Source organism: Nicotiana attenuata, chromosome 9, assembly GCF_001879085.1.
Source record: "Nicotiana attenuata strain UT chromosome 9, NIATTr2, whole genome shotgun sequence".
NCBI classification, from domain to species: domain Eukaryota; kingdom Viridiplantae; phylum Streptophyta; class Magnoliopsida; order Solanales; family Solanaceae; genus Nicotiana; species Nicotiana attenuata.
The window spans coordinates 28,104,725-28,122,622 of NC_031997.1; the positions used below are offsets into that span (position 1 = coordinate 28,104,725).

At 39.3% G+C, this 17,898-nt stretch overlaps 1 protein-coding gene across 2 annotated transcripts in view; it reads right to left on the minus strand.

Moving 5' to 3' along the window:
• LOC109232194 overlaps positions 1-17,898 on the minus strand; it is a 29,005-nt gene that overhangs the window by 6,800 nt on the left and 4,307 nt on the right. For both annotated transcript variants that reach the window (XM_019397876.1, XM_019397877.1), the window contains exons 5-18: positions 15,998-16,112; positions 10,329-10,457; positions 9,119-9,166; positions 8,814-9,019; positions 8,521-8,717; positions 8,154-8,446; positions 7,044-7,193; positions 6,601-6,954; positions 6,352-6,501; positions 5,739-5,814; positions 5,358-5,485; positions 4,996-5,196; positions 3,693-3,833; positions 3,392-3,520 (exon numbers count right to left, since the gene is read on the minus strand). In XM_019397876.1, coding sequence (XP_019253421.1) covers positions 3,392-3,520; positions 3,693-3,833; positions 4,996-5,196; positions 5,358-5,485; positions 5,739-5,814; positions 6,352-6,501; positions 6,601-6,954; positions 7,044-7,193; positions 8,154-8,446; positions 8,521-8,717; positions 8,814-9,019; positions 9,119-9,166; positions 10,329-10,457; positions 15,998-16,112 — 2,317 coding nt within the window. The remainder of the gene's footprint in view (positions 1-3,391; positions 3,521-3,692; positions 3,834-4,995; positions 5,197-5,357; positions 5,486-5,738; positions 5,815-6,351; positions 6,502-6,600; positions 6,955-7,043; positions 7,194-8,153; positions 8,447-8,520; positions 8,718-8,813; positions 9,020-9,118; positions 9,167-10,328; positions 10,458-15,997; positions 16,113-17,898) is intronic.

The following is a 17,898-nucleotide window of genomic DNA, read 5'->3' on the forward strand; positions in this document are numbered from 1 at the left end:
TATATAGTACTAATTTTCCTTTTAATTTGTTGAATTCAAAAAAAATGTAAAGCCACCAATCTTGGCCATCTTGTCATCAAATGAATAATGTTAAAATTAAATTTCTTTCACTTTTCATTTGTTCCTTTTTCATTTTTTTTTCCTCCGTTTCCTTTTTCTTTTTCCTTTTCTTTCACTTTCCATTTCGTTTCTTATTTCCTTCTTCTCTTCCTTATTTGTAACTTCTCTTTCTAGTAAGAACTACAGAAAAGGTTAATTTTTCCTTTTATGAGCAAACATATTATTTCTTTTTCTCATCTCAAGTCTTTTAAAAATTCCAAAAGGAATCAATTTATTTCTCTGAACAACTCCTCACACCATTCTTAGACTTCCATCCCTAATCTTATAGATACATAGACACCCACCACACATGTAGAGGGGGGAGAAGAGACAAAAGAAACAAATGATATCTTTAAAACCCCATGTTCAAAAGCTTCACTCGATCCGAATATCAAGCTCACCTGAAAATTTTAATTGTAATTTCTACTTGTTCATGATATTAGTTTTCAATTTCAGATTTTTTTCCTACTAACGTTGTTACACGAAAGCTAAGTTTTTATCAAAGTGACAATCGCAGCACTTAATGTATATATGATTTGCAGGTTTAAATCATTTAAATTTGATAGTATGATATAAGCTTTCTGCTCACACGATAACTTTGTTTTGCCATCGCCTTTGGAGTATTTATTTCTTTTTCTCTTAATCTTATTTTTCAAAATAAAAAGCACGGTTCTTTTTAACCTTTAGGATGTTTCTACATACGAATGTAAAACCCAAATATTCAACGCAAAAATATTAAGAAAGAACAGGATTTCATTCACGACTTACAGTAATTTTAAACCAAATCACATAAAATCATCAATTCTCAAAGTGAAAGAGACAAAAGAAGAAAAGAATTAAGAACCTTATACACTTTGCAGTTCAGGAAAATAAACAGAAGACCCACTTGAAGCTTTTGCTGGAACTGTCGCATATCCGATGGATTTCATGCTTAAGTAAATTCTTCTATGCTAGGTAACGGATTGAGAAGAGGAAGAGTGTGGATATATCATGTGTTGCAACTTTAATTACCCTCCATTAATTTCAAAATTGTTGAAACCGTCTCATTAGTGAGGATTTAGGAAGTGTCTGTAGCATCGTAATAACACATGCATGGATGAAATGATGGGGCACAAAGAATATGAAAGAAGATGAAAAGGCATAGGTGTTGTAAAGGTCTCTTGATCAAGGATGTAGGAAGAGTCTGAAGCATTACAATAGCAAATGCATGGAAAAAATAAGGGGATACAACAAATATGAAAGTAGTCTAAAGAGGGGATAATATGCATTAGTTATTCAGTTTAAGAAAAGGTTGATTTTCTAAATTAAGAGGTGTATTTTTAAGAGGTGTCTTTTGGTTGTTCAAGAGGTGTATAGCACAAAAATTGAAGAAAAAGTAAGAAAATCCAAAATTTTGAGATAAAAGATAAAAGGCTTTCTTGGCTTTAGAGAGTGCCAAGCCACATCCTCTATGGTTAATTGACTTTTGTTCAATTGGTTGTCCATTATCATAGTTTAGGTTCTTTACACCTCTTAAATATCATCTATCTTCTTCTGTCTTCTCCTAATTCTTTGTTTCCCTTCTCTTTTAGTGCTTGCTTTGGTTTGTTAGTCGTCACCATGCCAGGGTTGGAAGATATTATAGTGAAGCTTCGACGGATGGAAAATAAAGATGAACTCATAAGTCATAACGAAGGCAATTGTCATATTTTTTGTGGCGTACCTGTATTTTCCAAAAAAAGTTACTCTTATAGGATATCAACAATGATTCAGGAGATGATAATTTCAGCTGGGAATCTGCACCTTTTTATGATGTGGAGACAGATAACACAGATTTCAACCTTTCTAAGTTTCTACCAGATGATGAGGAGCAGCAACCACTGATTGTTTAATAGGAATTCATAAGAATTTAGCCAACAAGAATTCGATCAGACTCAGATTTATTCACTAGCAGATCCACAAGGATGGAGATAGCCTAAGCAAGAGTGTTTTGGTGCATCCCAACAACCATGAATTCAAGTACAACAGCTTTGAGAGTCAAAAATACAATCTCTAAGAGACACGAACTTCAATCTAATCACATTAGGGGAAATGCATGAAAAATCAAAAAGTTCCCATGTCATGAACATGACACGATTATGGAGGTAAAGCATGCAACTGTAACCGTGGTGTGATACCGTAAATTTAGCTTATATGCTATATAAGCAAATGATTACTGTACAGAGGGCAAGAGATGCAAATTAAGAGAGTTAACACTTATAGAAACTCCAGTTGGCAAGAAAAAGAAAGTAACGACAGAAAGGATCACCTGGACATCCTACTGATCAAGGAAGGACAAAAATGAGGACAAATCTTTTTCCAACCCAAGGAGAGCTGATGACAGAGGGACAAACAAAGTTATTGTTCAAGTGTATTGTTCATACTACAGTCAATCTGATTTACTTTTCTTTAGTCCCAAGGTAGTTTAGGAGTTACTGGAATGTAGCTTAGGAGTTATTAGACTGTAAATTGTTAATGCTGTTATTTGATTAGGTGTAATGCTCAGGTGTTTGTTTTGTAGTTTTAGGACTCTCTCTTGATTAAGAAGAAAATGGCAACCCTAGTTTGTTTGGGATTTTAGCTTGTAGACGACAACTTTGCAAGTGTTCAACCTTTAGTTTTCATGTTCTTTTCCTTTTCTAATCAGGGCTTTCATGTTCTTTTCAAGAACTTTTAGGGTTTTGCTAAAAAGTACTCTCTTTATCATAATCTTGGCCTTTGCCTACAAACTAGGGCTTCAACTCGACTTGAAGCAGAAGAGACAGAAAATGGAGAAAGTAGGTTTGCCGAGACATAAACAAATTTCTTTTCTTTTTTGCATTACTTTTGTCTTCATTGTCATCTTATTCTTCTCAATTTTCCCATCTTTTTATTTCTTCGTCTTCACCAACAATCTAAGCATCCGCTTCCACTGCAACTGACCAGATGCTCCCCTTATCCCGATCACCACCACTATCGTGCCTGATCGACACCGATACAAAGGGGTGGGAGAGATCATTCGTTATCGTCCTTTTTGTTACTATGCTTCACTAATGGGAAGACAAAAGATAGGCGGAACCCCTGATGCCTCATAAAGACAAGTGTCGAGACATATTTCTCTATTCTTTGTTCCCTCTTCTTAGTCTCTTTGCAATGGCGCAAAAACCAAGTGGATTTTCATAGTTTTAAATGTTTAAAAAAAAATAATGTGTAAGCGAAACTTTCCAAAGACTAATCTACAACATTAACAACGAAACAAATATTCCTAAACATGTGTTTCTAAGCAGTTACTCACCGATTCTAAAAGCTGGTTCACACTTAGAATGTCAAGGGAATTGATGGAAAGAGAGGTCTTTCGACCTGATTGGCTTCCATTAGCATCTGAAATTGCTTCTTCATCTATGAGGGAAGGAGATGCCATGACCTGATAGAGTAAAGAAACATAATTAACTCTCTTAAAGAGCATATTTGAAAGCCATGCGTTTGGGGTGGAAGAAAACGTTCAAGAGTCCTCTCTTTGTATCACAAAAGAAAAAGTAACCAACTAGACATAAATATATGTATATGTAAAATACAGAAAATGATTCCTATTCAACCTCATCAAAAGTCTCAAAGTCAATCTGAGCAAGTGGAGAGCAGGGGTGAGGTGTTTCCATATACAAAGGAATTCCAAGTGGATATGCATCGTCTGGTTCAAACCTTTCCAAGAGTTGTTTTCTTATGCTTGATAACTCATCCTGGAAAACATTAGCCAAGATTCAACATCCTGTTCCAGAAGAAAATGAGAACAAATCCTGTACTAAGAAGCTCATGTATTTACTAAGAAGCTCATTTATTTACTAGTTTATAAACCATAAGAGGGATTTTTTTCCTTTCCTGGGTATAACCATCCAGTATCTGGAATGCACTAGCCCTACTAATCTGGATACACACCGCGTAGGGCCTATTAAATGAGAGGCACTCCATACCAGGAGTTTCTCCATTCCCCAAAAACGTTTTACGAAAGAGGAAAACAAGAGAACATATTGACAGCGGATCCATTTTCCGATGTTGCATAAACAAGATACAACATGTTTGTAACTAGAGCAGATTATGCTCCAGTCAAAGACTTTCATCCTTCAGTAGCAGAAAACTCATGGAATCGTTTAAGATAACTGATTCAAATCATGCCTTAGTATGTGGATATTAATTTCATAGATTTCAGGTCACATTTCGAATCATCTAAAATTGAAGCAACGTTATCATATCGATAGGCTAAGTTGCAATTTTATCCAAACAAGAAACTATTTATTCAACCTGCTTTTATTTCCACTCTGTTAGTTTTCTTCGAAGGGGAGCCTTGGCGTTACTGGTAAAGTTACTGCCATGTGACCAGGAGGTCACGGGTTCGAGCCGTGGAAATACCCTCTTGCAAAAATGCATGTTAATGCGTACAATAGACCTTTGTGGTCCGGCCCAAGCCCGAACCCCGCGCATAGCGGGAGCTTAGTGCACCGGGCTGCCCTTTTTCTGTTAGTTTCTTAATAAGTCAATAAACTTCATTGTTATAACACCAAGTCGGTGTCACAAAAGAATGTACTAGTAGTATCTATGACTAAACCTGAGGCAACCACAATCTTCCATCAAATTACCCAGCTATACAACGTGGGTTCCTTGCACCAAAAATAGAAATGTAAGGAGAAAGACCTTTTATGCTTTCTATAACATTCTTGCTATTTTGAAACAATCTTCTTTCTACTCTAGATAACTGCATTCAGCAAACAAATTAAACTAGCTATTAACGACCCAAAAAAAATGTCATTAATGTGTATAAGTCTGTCTTCCCAATAGACCAAAGTTCCTCACCACCTATGAGGTTATGAACTTGCATCATACATCAAATTTTGAGAAAGTCGATACCTCTGACAATGTTCTGCATTTAGTTGTGAAGTGCAACATAATGATTTCTTTAAGCTTCTCATCATCTAATTCTACTGCTGACAGGGATTTCAAAGCTGCAATTTCATCTTCCGGTGACCCATAACCATATGCTTTGCTACCAGAGGCTTCAGATGCAGCTTGCAGCCTGACATCTTCACCCAACTTAAGGTAAGGATCAACCTATTAACCAAACACTTATCACATTTATTACATTTATACAAATCAAATGATATTAGAAAACATGGAGAGCTGATGAAATTCGGCCTAACAGCAAAATTGGAAGAAATCAACTACTTATCCAGCAAACTAAACAAAAACTCAAAGAAGCTTGGGAGATTAACCATTTCGTCTGTCAGTGATGATTCAACCACACGAATTAGTTCAGGGAGACCTCCCGCCCTTGCTGAACAGATGAGCATATATGATGCCAAAGTAAATAGAGACCTTCTTCTAGATGGTTGTAAACCTCCTTCAGTAAGCAGTGAGTAAAATAATAGTCAATATTCGCACCAAAAGACATTAATTCTGATAAAATTAAAAATTTCATAATGCAAGATACAGAAGTAATCGTCGACAACCCAGTCAGGAACTTCAAGTGATTGAAATTTTTATCAGGTCGTAGTACTGATGCCAATTTATTCTGTGAAACCAAACTAAATAACTCTAAGCTTGTATTCCCCAAGTATGTAAAATGGTGGAACTTGATAGTGAACCCAACTCACCTTCTCTATTCATCGAAATACTCCTCAGAGAGAAGGCTAACTGAAAAGATCGAACAAGCGCCATGTGACTAGAATTCTGCAATTAGCAAAACTAACTATTATGTGATTGATGAAAACAGTTGCGGAACAACATAAAAGATGGAGATCAAGCAAGATAAGACTTATAACAGTTTGTCTAGATTTCAAAATAGCCTTTGTCAGAGATTTCTTTGGAGAAAATAGTTTGTGCAAAAGAAAAACCTGTTTCGATAATTGTAGTTTCTTGAAGTTTTCTGAATGTTGTGTGAATGGAAATAACCTTTTGGTTATAGCTATTTCCTCAAGGAACTTTTCCACCCAGGAAACTCTTTTGAGAAAACACACTGACCAAAGAACATTTACAAATTTATTTCTACTTTTTTCAACACTCACACGTCCAAACACCACCGTACAAGAGAGACAAAATGCATGAACGTTTCCCCATGCATCTCTGGATAGAGTTAGACACTTGCGATGCTATAAAGAGAAGGCCAGAAAATAAAGAAAAGAAAACATTTCTATGGTCAAGGATTTGTCTAGAACATTGAGAACTGTAACTGCGACAACGTATATGACAAAAGAGATTGGTTTGAACCTTTGATCGAGTGAAAAGTAACACAATTTTGTATGTATGGGCCATCGCATCAAAATTAGAAGGTGTATTATCAGCCAGTGTTGCCTGAACCCAGATAGATGAAAGCAGAAGACTCATTTGGTGACTACTCAACCGAAGTGAAGTGAGATCCTGGAATATTTCAGAGAATTAGACATTTAATTAGCTTAAAAAGAAAACAAAGTCATGGACATTTCTTGCAATTAAAGAAAGACATTAGTGCTTCCATACTGGTTTCCTGTCAGGGAGAGCATCCTTGAAGCTACAGGATTGACTTCGAGATGAATCAGCAGATTGATGTGAATGGCGACTGACATCTTCATTTTCTTCTCCCACTTCATCTCTGGAACCATTTTCATCTGTGTTTCCATTTTGAATGGAGAAACTCTTAGTTCTCACCTTAGCCAACTTCCTTGGTGATTGGAGTAGAATACCCTGGGAAGAATTTCTACTATGTAGAGATGACAAGTGACTGACAGGTGCCATAAGCACAGTGGAGAATATATGGTGTGCTCCAGCTCGTGTTTCATGGTCAGTGTGTGCCATCGCCAAGAGCAAGTGGTGAAAGAGGGCATCTGGAAAAGCCTGAGGTCGATCGAAAGCAGATTAGACCATTTGCAATACATAAAAGTAACAAACCATGTATCAGGAGCTCTACAACAGATTCTGGTTACCTTCCTGTAATATGACACATTAGGAATGCAAGAGACAATTTGTGCTGTGCGATACACAACGGCAATCATTGTTCTAGCTGCCACGATGCTCGCTGGAATGTTCTCTAGCACCATGCCCATCATATCAAGTATAGGCCCCATATCAGCAACCTGTTAATGACATAGATGTCATAATAAAAACACGACCTTCACCTAAAACGTACTGCACATAGTATGCTCATGCAAATCAGCAAATGACGATCTAAAGTTAGAAGTAAAAATAAAAATACACCATTCACCGTATAATGGCTTCGTGCACTCTCCCAGAGGCAAGTAGGATGTTGATGCTAGCTATCAATTGTACTTGGTGATAGCAAGCAGCTTATAGCGAAAAACTATAGAAATACATTGAGCAGACAAACATTAAAATTAGAGATAGAACTTATTCCCCAGAAACTATAAAAAAAATTGACCAACTTATTATCAACACAGTTTTGACTGAAAGCATCAACATTGGCCTTTGAATAGCGCCAGAAGCTAGTACATAGTCTAGTGAGTATGCCTTTAGAAGAGTAGTTGTTGAAATTTGAAACCTAGTCCAAAGTAGATCTTTAGAATTACTTACTGGTATAAATTCTAGGAAATACAAAAGATTTCTATTTCTATGAAAAACTTATTCTCGTGATTGAGTGAAAGAGAAGTAGGCCAAACAAAGGACTACACAGTGCTTATCTTTTATTCGCTTGCAGTGATTAAAACTAACCGTCTCCTTGGGTCTAGTACGTGGTATCAAGGTTATTCAACTCGTAGCTCTAATAAGCATGCATTTCTGGTCCATACAATTCCTTCTTTTTTCTTTTTGGATGAAGTCTGGTCCATACATATCTTTATTAGCCATGGAAGCTATAGAACAAAACTTCAACTCTCAAACTACAAAGTGAATTGTTTTGTCAAAGAAATCAAAAAAGATAACATAGAGAACATATGGAAACAGAATAAAGGATAGTGGATTGCAAGTAAACTTAGATGAAGCCAATTTACTTCATTGACAACTTGCTCAAACAAAAGAAAAGTTCCGAATATAATGCACATGCTTGCAGCCAATTGAAAACCAAATTATCCAAGACAAACCTTATTTGAGAGCTGTAATATGCACCTCTCTAAGGCAGACTGAAGATTGGAGTTAGAATTATCTAATCTGTCTTTCGAACTAGATGCTTCAGCTGAATACTGCATGCACTTCATTAAATGCTTAATCAGGTCACGAATGACACCAACTATTGTAGTGGAAGCTTGCTCTTTTGCATTTTCTGCCAAGTGTGTGACCACGTTAACTATACTGATCTGTATGTCAGGCTGCTTGACAATGTTCTTATGATCCAAGTGCTTGACCAAGATGGATAGCAACAAATGGGAATTCTCACCTGGGGTCAAAATCTGTATAAGGGAAAATTGAACGAGCAACAGACAAACAAAGAACAAGGAGCCCATGAATCACCTGATTCCTCTAACAAGCACTGCAAATCCATGAGCACTGAGCAGGCGAGTCCTTTCTCTGAAGCCCAATAGTTTTCAGTGTCAAAACAATGATAAAGAGGTTCAAGAACCCGCCGTACACTAGTCGCTTCTTTTGTCAGTAAGGCCATGTTACGTAAGCAAATTCTGGCCCAATAAGAGGGGCTTTTGGTTGTTTCTCTGATTAGAGTTAGACAATAATATAAAGTAAGACCATAATCTATTACAGTGCCAGGCGGAGAAAATAATGTTGCTTTTTTAGGTATATAAACTTACATTGAGGATGTCAATTTTATATCTGCATTCATGATATTTGGCAAGGAGGAAACCTTCTTGCTCATATCAGGGAAAGATGAGCTGTGATCGTCACTGCTCAACACTCCTTGAATCCACTGTTCAGGTTGAGATTGTTTACCATCTTGTCTGCCATTCTCTAGGTTCACTGTGAAAGTAATGTAATTCTCCAAAGTCGCAGTGATAATCTGCATTATTTTCATGGCAACATTAGAAAAACAAACTGGCAGTTGGAGAATTTCATGATTCGAAAATTGAACAACTGAGTAACATTGAAATAATCTTACATGATCGAAGTCCATGGAGATGTGGGACTGCTCCCCCATAAACCACACCTAAAAGAAAAAAGAAAAGATGAAAACAAAAGAAACACAGGAAGAGAAAGATGAAAATAGCAAAAGTATAGGCTCCACAGTGTAGCCTAAAGAGAAATTAGACAAATACAAGGAAACAAAAATATATATGCACATCCAATAAAATTGATGCACACGAAAATGTGAATGTGTAGCTATGATGACAAAGTGGTCCTTAAGTGACCTTAATAGCATATAAGTTGTTTACTACTTTAACCTTATAAACAAATAGTGAACCTCATGCTAGATTGAATTACCTTCACTTTACCTGTTCTCTTCAAGAACTTTTTATCATCTCTGGATGAACAACATTAAAGTGAATTTCTTAAAATAACGGAAACGGGCAATCTCTAACCTACTACTTGAGAAATTAGAGCTTAGATGTCATGAAAAAGCTTCCTATCCTAGTTACAGAAGCCGCACTAGAAGTAGTGAACCAAACAGGCACCTTTCCTCACTTACCATACACTTGAAACTTCCGAATTTTTATCCGATGTCCCTGAAGGGACAGCTTTATACACTTGAAACTTTTACAGTTACTAGCTAAGTATCTGTGTCAACTGGTAGAATTAGCTGGCAAAAGATGACATATAAGTAGATATTTACCATCAATTGAATAAGGTGCATCCCTGTCATAATTTCCGTGTCGATGAGTTTGGACAGGCACAAACATCAAGAAATTAGTCTTTGAAGTGAGTTAATTATTCCTAACACCAAAAAAAGGAACAGTGCCACATGCAATTGTCACGAGTATGAGAGCAGCTATCAGGAAAGGCAAGCTTTTATCACCATACATGAGCACCTCCTAGTTCTAACTGGTGCAAGACATGTCCAGTCAATGTTTTCGAGAGAGAGAGAGAGAGAGAAGCGCAAAAAAGCAACAAGGGCCCCCTTCGGTTAATGTGAGCCTCAATGTTAGTAAAACAACAAATGCAGCTAAATCCTTCAAAGAAGGTAATATCATGTCCATGTAATCCTTCAAAGAAGGTAATATCATGTCCATGTCACCAAGACCTAGTTATTCGTAATATCAGAAAACACCCCAAAACACCTGAAGTGGTTCCAAGTTCAGGTACTTGAGATTTGTGCAAGTATAATGAAATAAAATATAGCAGAGAGAGAGAGAGAGAGAGAGAGTTTTTACCAAGACAGCAAGAGTTTGCATTCCTGCAGACCGCAAGCACAGAGCTCTGTCATCATCTCCAATTTCTCGAGCTAGTTGACACATTTTAGGTATAAGGCCTTCTAAGTTGAACATATACGTACCATCCATCTGCTTAATAAGGAAAAGGAAGAGAGCTTAAATCCACTTTTTAACAGCAACCCAAAATATTTTCTAGGTTCTTCTAAACCCATTTATCAAAACCACACTCCATTGTCCTTCGCTCAGACCACTTCCATGGGGTAAACCCAATCCACCAAGAATAAAAACCCAAAAGCACCCCTTGTTGGATAGGTGTACTAATATTTCTCTACTCATCCATCAAAATTTACATCCTCCTCATGGTAATATAATGTACTTGCAACACTATAATCCTAAATCCTAACAGACATCAGTGCTTGGTACCTGGCTAGAGGCTTCAAAATTATGATATATCAGTAAAAGACACAATGATGCATTACCAAATTACTCAGTGGCATTTATATTCCACGACTACCCAGTTCACGTTCTTGGTACAGATACATGAGCCGAGTACAAGTACTTCAAAATACTCTTTCATAAGGATGGTATCTGTTAGAATAGTCATGTAAATAGGAGTAAATAAATAACCCTAATCCAATATATATTAGGAGTAGGACATGTTATGTGTGTGTATATATAGGGCTCATTGTAACATATGTTAATACATCAATAATATAATTTCTCCTGTGCTTTCTCACATGGTATCAGAGCTATCGTGAGATATTTATCGCTGTGCGTAAATTCCAGCGACTCCGGGAAGAAAAAAAAAAACCTTTTTTTTTTCCGGCAAAACAGCACTGTCCGCAAGAAAAAAATCAATATCCGTCGGTGTTGTGCAAAAACCAACACCACCACGAGATAGATCAGCTTCCGGCGACCAAACCACAAAAATTTCTCCGGCAGAACCTCTTCCACGCGCCCTCACGCGCCGCCGGAAAATATTTTCCGGCGAGTCTCCGTCGTCACGCGCCGGCGCGTGAGGCCTCTTCCGGCCATTTTTTGGCCGAGCTTCTTCAGGACAGCCTGGTCGCACAGCAATTCCGACCCTACCCATCCTGTTTTCGTTTGATTCCGACCACTTTGAGTTTTTTCCGGCGACTACACTAATTTTTCCGGCAGCTACAGTACTTTTCCGGCAAACACAGTGTTTTCTTCATCTGTTTCAGAGAATTTTCAGTTGATTCTTTTTGTTATTTGGTGATAATCCAACCATGTCTTTGGGAGTCGATGCTTTCGAGTCTAGAAACCCGGGTTCTGGCAGTTCCGGTGTTATGATTACCTCAGAACCTTTAATGGGAGGTTCAAACTACTTAGATTGGGCTTCATCTGTCGAGTTGTGGTGTAAAGGTCAAGGAGTTCAAGATCATTTAACAAAAAAGGCTAGCGAAGGTGATGAAAAGGCCAAAACACAGTCGGAGAAGGTCGATGCTCAGTTATGTAGTATCCTGTGGCGATCTATTGATTCCAAGTTGATGCCCTTGTTCCGTCCATTCCAGACATGTTATTTAGTTTGGGAAAAGGCTCGTAATCTATACACTAATGACATATCTCGTTTCTATGATGTAATATCGCGAATGACAAGCTTGAAGAAACAGGAATTAGATATGTCTACTTACTTGGGACAAGTTCAGGCAGTCATGGAAGAATTTGAGACGTTGATGCCAGTTTCTGCCAGTATTGAAAAACAACAAGAGCAACGACAGAAGATGTTTCTAGTTCTTACACTCGCTGGACTCCCTAATGACCTTGATTCAGTACGTGACCAGATTTTGGCTAGTCCAACCGTCCCCACAGTTGATGAATTATTCTCTCGATTACTTCGCCTTGCTGCAGCACCTAGTCACCCAGTGAGCTCATCACAGACACTTGACTCATCTGTCCTCGTATCCCAATCAGTGGACAATCGGGCATCTCATACTATGGAGAATAGACGAGGAGGAGGTCGTTTTGGAAGATCTAGACCCAAGTGCTCTTATTGTCATAAATTTGGACACACTCGTGATGTATGCCATTCTTTACATGGCCGCCCACCCAAAAATGCTTATGTTGCTCAGACTGAGACTACAGGTAACCAGGGATTTTCTTTATCTGAAGGGGAGTATAATGAGTTCCTTCAGTATCGAGCAAGTAAGCAGACATCTCCACAAGTAGCTTCTGTTGCTCAGACTAATACTTCTGTTGCTGGTAATTCTTTTGCTTGTGTTTCCCAGTCTAGTCCTCCTGGACAATGGGTTGTGGACTCAGCCGCTTCTGATCATATCTCTGGTAATAAATCACTTTTGTCAAATATTGCGTATTCACAGTCTCTTCCCACTGTTACTTTAGCCAATGGGTCTCAAACCAAAGCAAAAGGAGTTGGACAAGCGAATCCCCTACCCTCTGTCACTCTAGATTCCGTTCTCTATGTCCCTGGCTGTCCTTTTAATCTTGCATCTGTTAGTCGTTTGACTCGTGCCCTCCATTGTGGTATATATTTTATTGATGATTCTTTTATTATGCAGGACCGCAGTACAGGGCAGACGATTGGAACAGGACTTGAATCAGAAGGGCTTTACTACCTTAACTCCCTAAAATCCTCCAAGGCATGTCTAGTTACAGATCCTCCGGACCTAATTCACAGACGTTTAGGACATCCAAGCTTATCCAAGCTTCAGAAGATGGTGCCTGGTTTGTCTAGTTTATCCACATTAGAGTGTGAGTCATGTCAGCTCGGGAAACATACCCGAGCCTCCTATCCTCGTAGTATTGAGAGTCACGCAGAGTCTATTTTTTCTTTAGTTCACTCTGATATATGGGGTCCTAGTAGAGTCAGTTCAACCTTGGGATTTCGTTATTTTGTTAGTTTTATTGATGATCATTCAAGATGTACTTGGATTTTCTTAATGAAAGATCGTTCTGAGTTGTTTTCTATATTCCAGAATTTTTGTGCTGAAATTAAAAATCAATTTGGTGTTTCCATTCGCACTTTTCGCAGTGATAATGCCTTAGAATATTTATCCTCTCAATTTCAGCAGTTTATGACTTCTCAAGGAATTATTCATCAGACCTCTTGTCCTTATACCCCTCAGCAAAATGGGGTTGCAGAGAGAAAGAATAGGCACATCATTGAGACTGCTCGCACACTTCTCATTGAATCTCATGTTCCGCTGCGTTTTTGGGGCGATGCAGTTCTCACAGCTTGTTATTTAGTTAATCGGATGCCTTCCTCTCCCATCCAGAATCAGATACCGTATGCAGTATTGTTTCCCCAATCACCCGTATACTCTGTTCCCCCTCGTGTTTTTGGGAGCACTTGTTTCGTTCATAACCTAGCCCCTGGGAAAGATAAGTTAGCTCCTCGTGCTCTCAAGTGTGTCTTCCTTGGTTATTCTCGTGTTCAGAAGGGATATCGTTGTTACTCACTTGATCTTCGTAGGTACTTTATGTCCTCTGACGTCACATTTTTTGAGTCTAAACCTTTCTTTACCTCTTCTGACCTTTCTGACCCCCTTGATATATCTGAGGTCTTACCTATACCGACCTTTAAGGAGTCTACTATAGCTCCTCCTTCACCTTCCGCCACAGAAGTCTTACCCGAGTCTCCTATAGCTCCTCCTTCACCTTCCGCTATAGAAGTCTTATCCATTCCAACCGTTGAGGAGTCTAGTGCCACAGGAACACCACTTTTGACATATCATCGTCGTCCGCGCCCAGCATCAGGTCCAGCTGATTCATGTCCTGCACCCGAACCTGCTAATACTGCGGACTTGTCTCCTCTTAATCAACCGATTGCACTTCGGAAAGGTATACGGGCCACCCTTAATCCTAATCCCCATTATGTCGGTTTGAGTTATCATCGTTTGTCATCACCCTATTATGCTTTTCTATCTTCTTTGTCCTCTGTTTCCATCCCTAAGTCTACAGGTGAAGCATTGTCTCATCCAGGATGGCGACAGGCTATGATTGACGAGATGTCTGCTTTACATACGAGTGGTACTTGGGAGCTCGTCCCTCTTCCTTCAGGTAAATCTACTGTTGGTTGTCGTTGGGTGTATGCAGTCAAGGTTGGTCCGGATGGTAAGGTTGATCGTCTTAAGGCTCGTCTTGTTGCCAAAGGATATACTCAGATATTTGGGCTCGATTACAGTGATACCTTCTCTCCTGTGGCTAAGATAGCATCAGTCCGCCTTTTTCTATCCATGGCTGCTGTTCGCCATTGGCCCCTCTATCAGCTGGACATTAAGAATGCTTTTTTACACGGTGACCTTGAGGATGAAGTTTATATGGAGCAACCACCTGGGTTTGTTGCTCAGGGGGAGTCTCGTGGCCTTGTATGTCGCTTGCGTCGGTCACTTTATGGTCTAAAGCAGTCTCCTCGAGCCTGGTTTGGTAAGTTCAGCACAGTTATTCGAGAATTTGGCATGATTCAGAGTGAAGCTGATCACTCTGTATTCTATCGGCATTCTGCCTCGAGTCTCTGTATTTATCTGGTGGTCTATGTTGACGACATTGTTATTACCGGCAATGACCAGGATGGTATTACTAAATTGAAGCAACATCTCTTGCAACACTTTCAGACTAAGGATCTGGGCAAACTAAAGTATTTTCTGGGTATTGAGGTCGCTCAGTCTAGCTCAGGTGTTGTGATCTCACAACGAAGTATGCCTTAGATATTCTTGAAGAGACAGGAATGACAGGTTGTAGACCGGTTGACACTCCGATGGATCCGAATTCTAAACTTATGCCAGGACAGGGGGAGCCTCTTAGCGATCCTGCAAGATATAGACGGTTGGTTGGTAAATTAAATTACCTTATAGTGACAAGACCTGACATTTCCTTTTCTGTGAGTGTTGTGAGTCAGTTTATGGATTCTCCGTGTGATAGTCATTGGGATGCAGTTGTTCGCATTCTTCGGTATATAAAATCAGCTCCAGGCAAAGGTTTATTGTTTGAGGGTCGAGGCCATGAGCAGATCGTTGGATACTCAGATGCTGATTGGGCAGGATCACCTTCTGATAGACGTTCTACGTCTGGATATTGTGTCTTGGTAGGAGGAAATTTGGTGTCCTGGAAGAGCAAGAAACAGAATGTGGTTGCTCGGTCTAGTGCAGAAGCAGAATATCGAGCGATGGCTATGGCGACATGTGAGCTAATTTGGATCAAACAGTTGCTCAAGGAGTTGAAATTTGGTGAAATTAGTCAGATGGGACTTGTGTGTGATAATCAAGCTGCTTTTCATATAGCGTCAAATCCAGTGTTCCATGAGAGAACTAAACACATTGAGATTGACTGTCACTTTGTTAGAGAAAAGATACTCTCGGGAGATATTGCTACAAAGTTTGTGAAGTCGAATGATCAGCTTGGAGATATTTTCACCAAGTCCCTCACTGGTCCTCGTATTAACTACATATGTAACAAGCTCGGTACATATGATTTATATGCACCAGCTTGAGGGGGAGTGTTAGAATAGTCATGTAAATAGGAGTAAATAAATAACCCTAATCCAATATATATTAGGAGTAGGACATGTTATGTGTGTATATATATAGGGCTCATTGTAACATATGTTAATACATCAATAATATAATTTCTCCTGTGCTTTCTCACAGTATCAGTACATATTAACATCTATTTTTCTTCGGCACACAAACCTGGCAATTGATGAAGTCGACGAGAGTGTTGCAACCTAAAATTTGCATCTCATCATGCTGCGTCTGTTCAAAAAGAGTGCGGATAATCCCCAATAGACTAGTAGCATATAGTGGCCTGCAGTTGTAAATTTAAACCTTTACATTATGTTTGAACTGCATAAAGTGCAAAAGTAACTGAAGTAATAATTGTATGCAAAACTTTAACTGTATCAGTGCAATAGAGTAAAACTGCATATCACATGCATAGATACTGATGCTATATCAAAAGAACATTTCCACCCAAAATTAACTCAGCCAACTAGATCATGATAGATGGTCCATTTCCAAGTCAGAAATTTCCGCGGAAATAGCTAACTACTATGACTTGAATTGTGTACAGACATATTTGAGGTGGCATCTACAGGGACTAACAAATGTTATTTCAGTATTATGATTCAATGCCTTAACAACAACAATAACAACATACCCAAAGTAGTCCGACAAGTGGGGTCTGGGGAGGATAGAGTGTACGCAATCCTTACCCCTACCTTTAAGAAGGCAGAGAGGATGTATCCGGTAGACCCTCGGCTCAGGAAAAGATAAATGGAAGGGCTATAACAACCAAACCAAATCTGACACCGAAGCGAAAATACTAACAGAACTAACACTAAGAAATGCAAATAGAAAATCAAAACATGGCAATAACAAGTAATAATAGAAGTCTATAGATTGATTAATTCAATTTACCTTATCAAAAAAGATAGAAGTCTATGGATACGAAAATACACAAATGACACTAAGTGATGTATCAAAGCTACTGCTACAAACACGAACAATGCTCGGCTACCTAACCCTTGACCTTTATACTCAACCTCCACACCTTCCTATTCATGATCATGTCCTCACTAAGCTGGAGCGACGCCATATCTCGCATAATCACCTCTCCCCAATACTTGTTCGGCCTACCTCTACCTGTCCGCTGGCCCTCCAATGCCAGCCTCTCAAACCTCCTCACCGGTGCATCTGTACCTCTCCTCTTCACATGGCCGAACCATCTAAGTCTCGCCTCCCTCATCTTGTCTTCCACTGGAGCCACACCCACATTGTCCCGTATAACTTCATTTCTAATTCTATCTAACCTGGTATGCCCGCACATCCATCTCAACATCCTTGTTTCAACCACCTTCATCTTCTGGACATGGGTGTTCTTGACTGGCCAACACTCCGCTCGATAGAGCATAGTCAGTCTGACCACCGCTCTATAAAACTTTCCTTTAAATTTTGGTGGCACATTCTTATCACACAGAACATCGGAAGCGAGCCTCTATTTCATCCATCCCACCCCAATACATTGTGTGACATCCTCGTTGATCTCCTCATTCCCTTGCATAACTGACCCAAGGTCCTTGAAACTCTCTCCTGGGGATGACTTGTGAATCCAGCCTCACATCTTCGTCTACTTCCTGAGTCGCACCACTAAACTTGCACTCCAAGTATTCTGTTTTGGTTTTTGCTCAACTTGAAACCTTTAGACTCCAGGGTATGCCTCCAAACCTCTAACCTCTCGTTGACACCACCACGCATCTCGTCAATCAATACAATATCATCTGCAAATAACATGCACCATGGCACCTCCTCTAGAATGTGTCGCGTCAGTATATCCATCGCCAGGGCAAATAAAAATGGGCTGAGGGCTGACCCCTAGTGCAACCCCATCACAACTGGAAGTGTTCTGAATCCCCTCCCACTGTCCTCACCCGAGTCTTTGCTCCATCGTACACGTCCTTAATAGCCCTAATATAAGCAACAAGAACTCCTCTAGCCTCCATACATCTCCACAGCACCTCCCTCGGCACTTCATCATAAGCCTTCTCTAAGTCGATGAACACCATATGTAAATCCTTCTTCCGCTACCTATATTG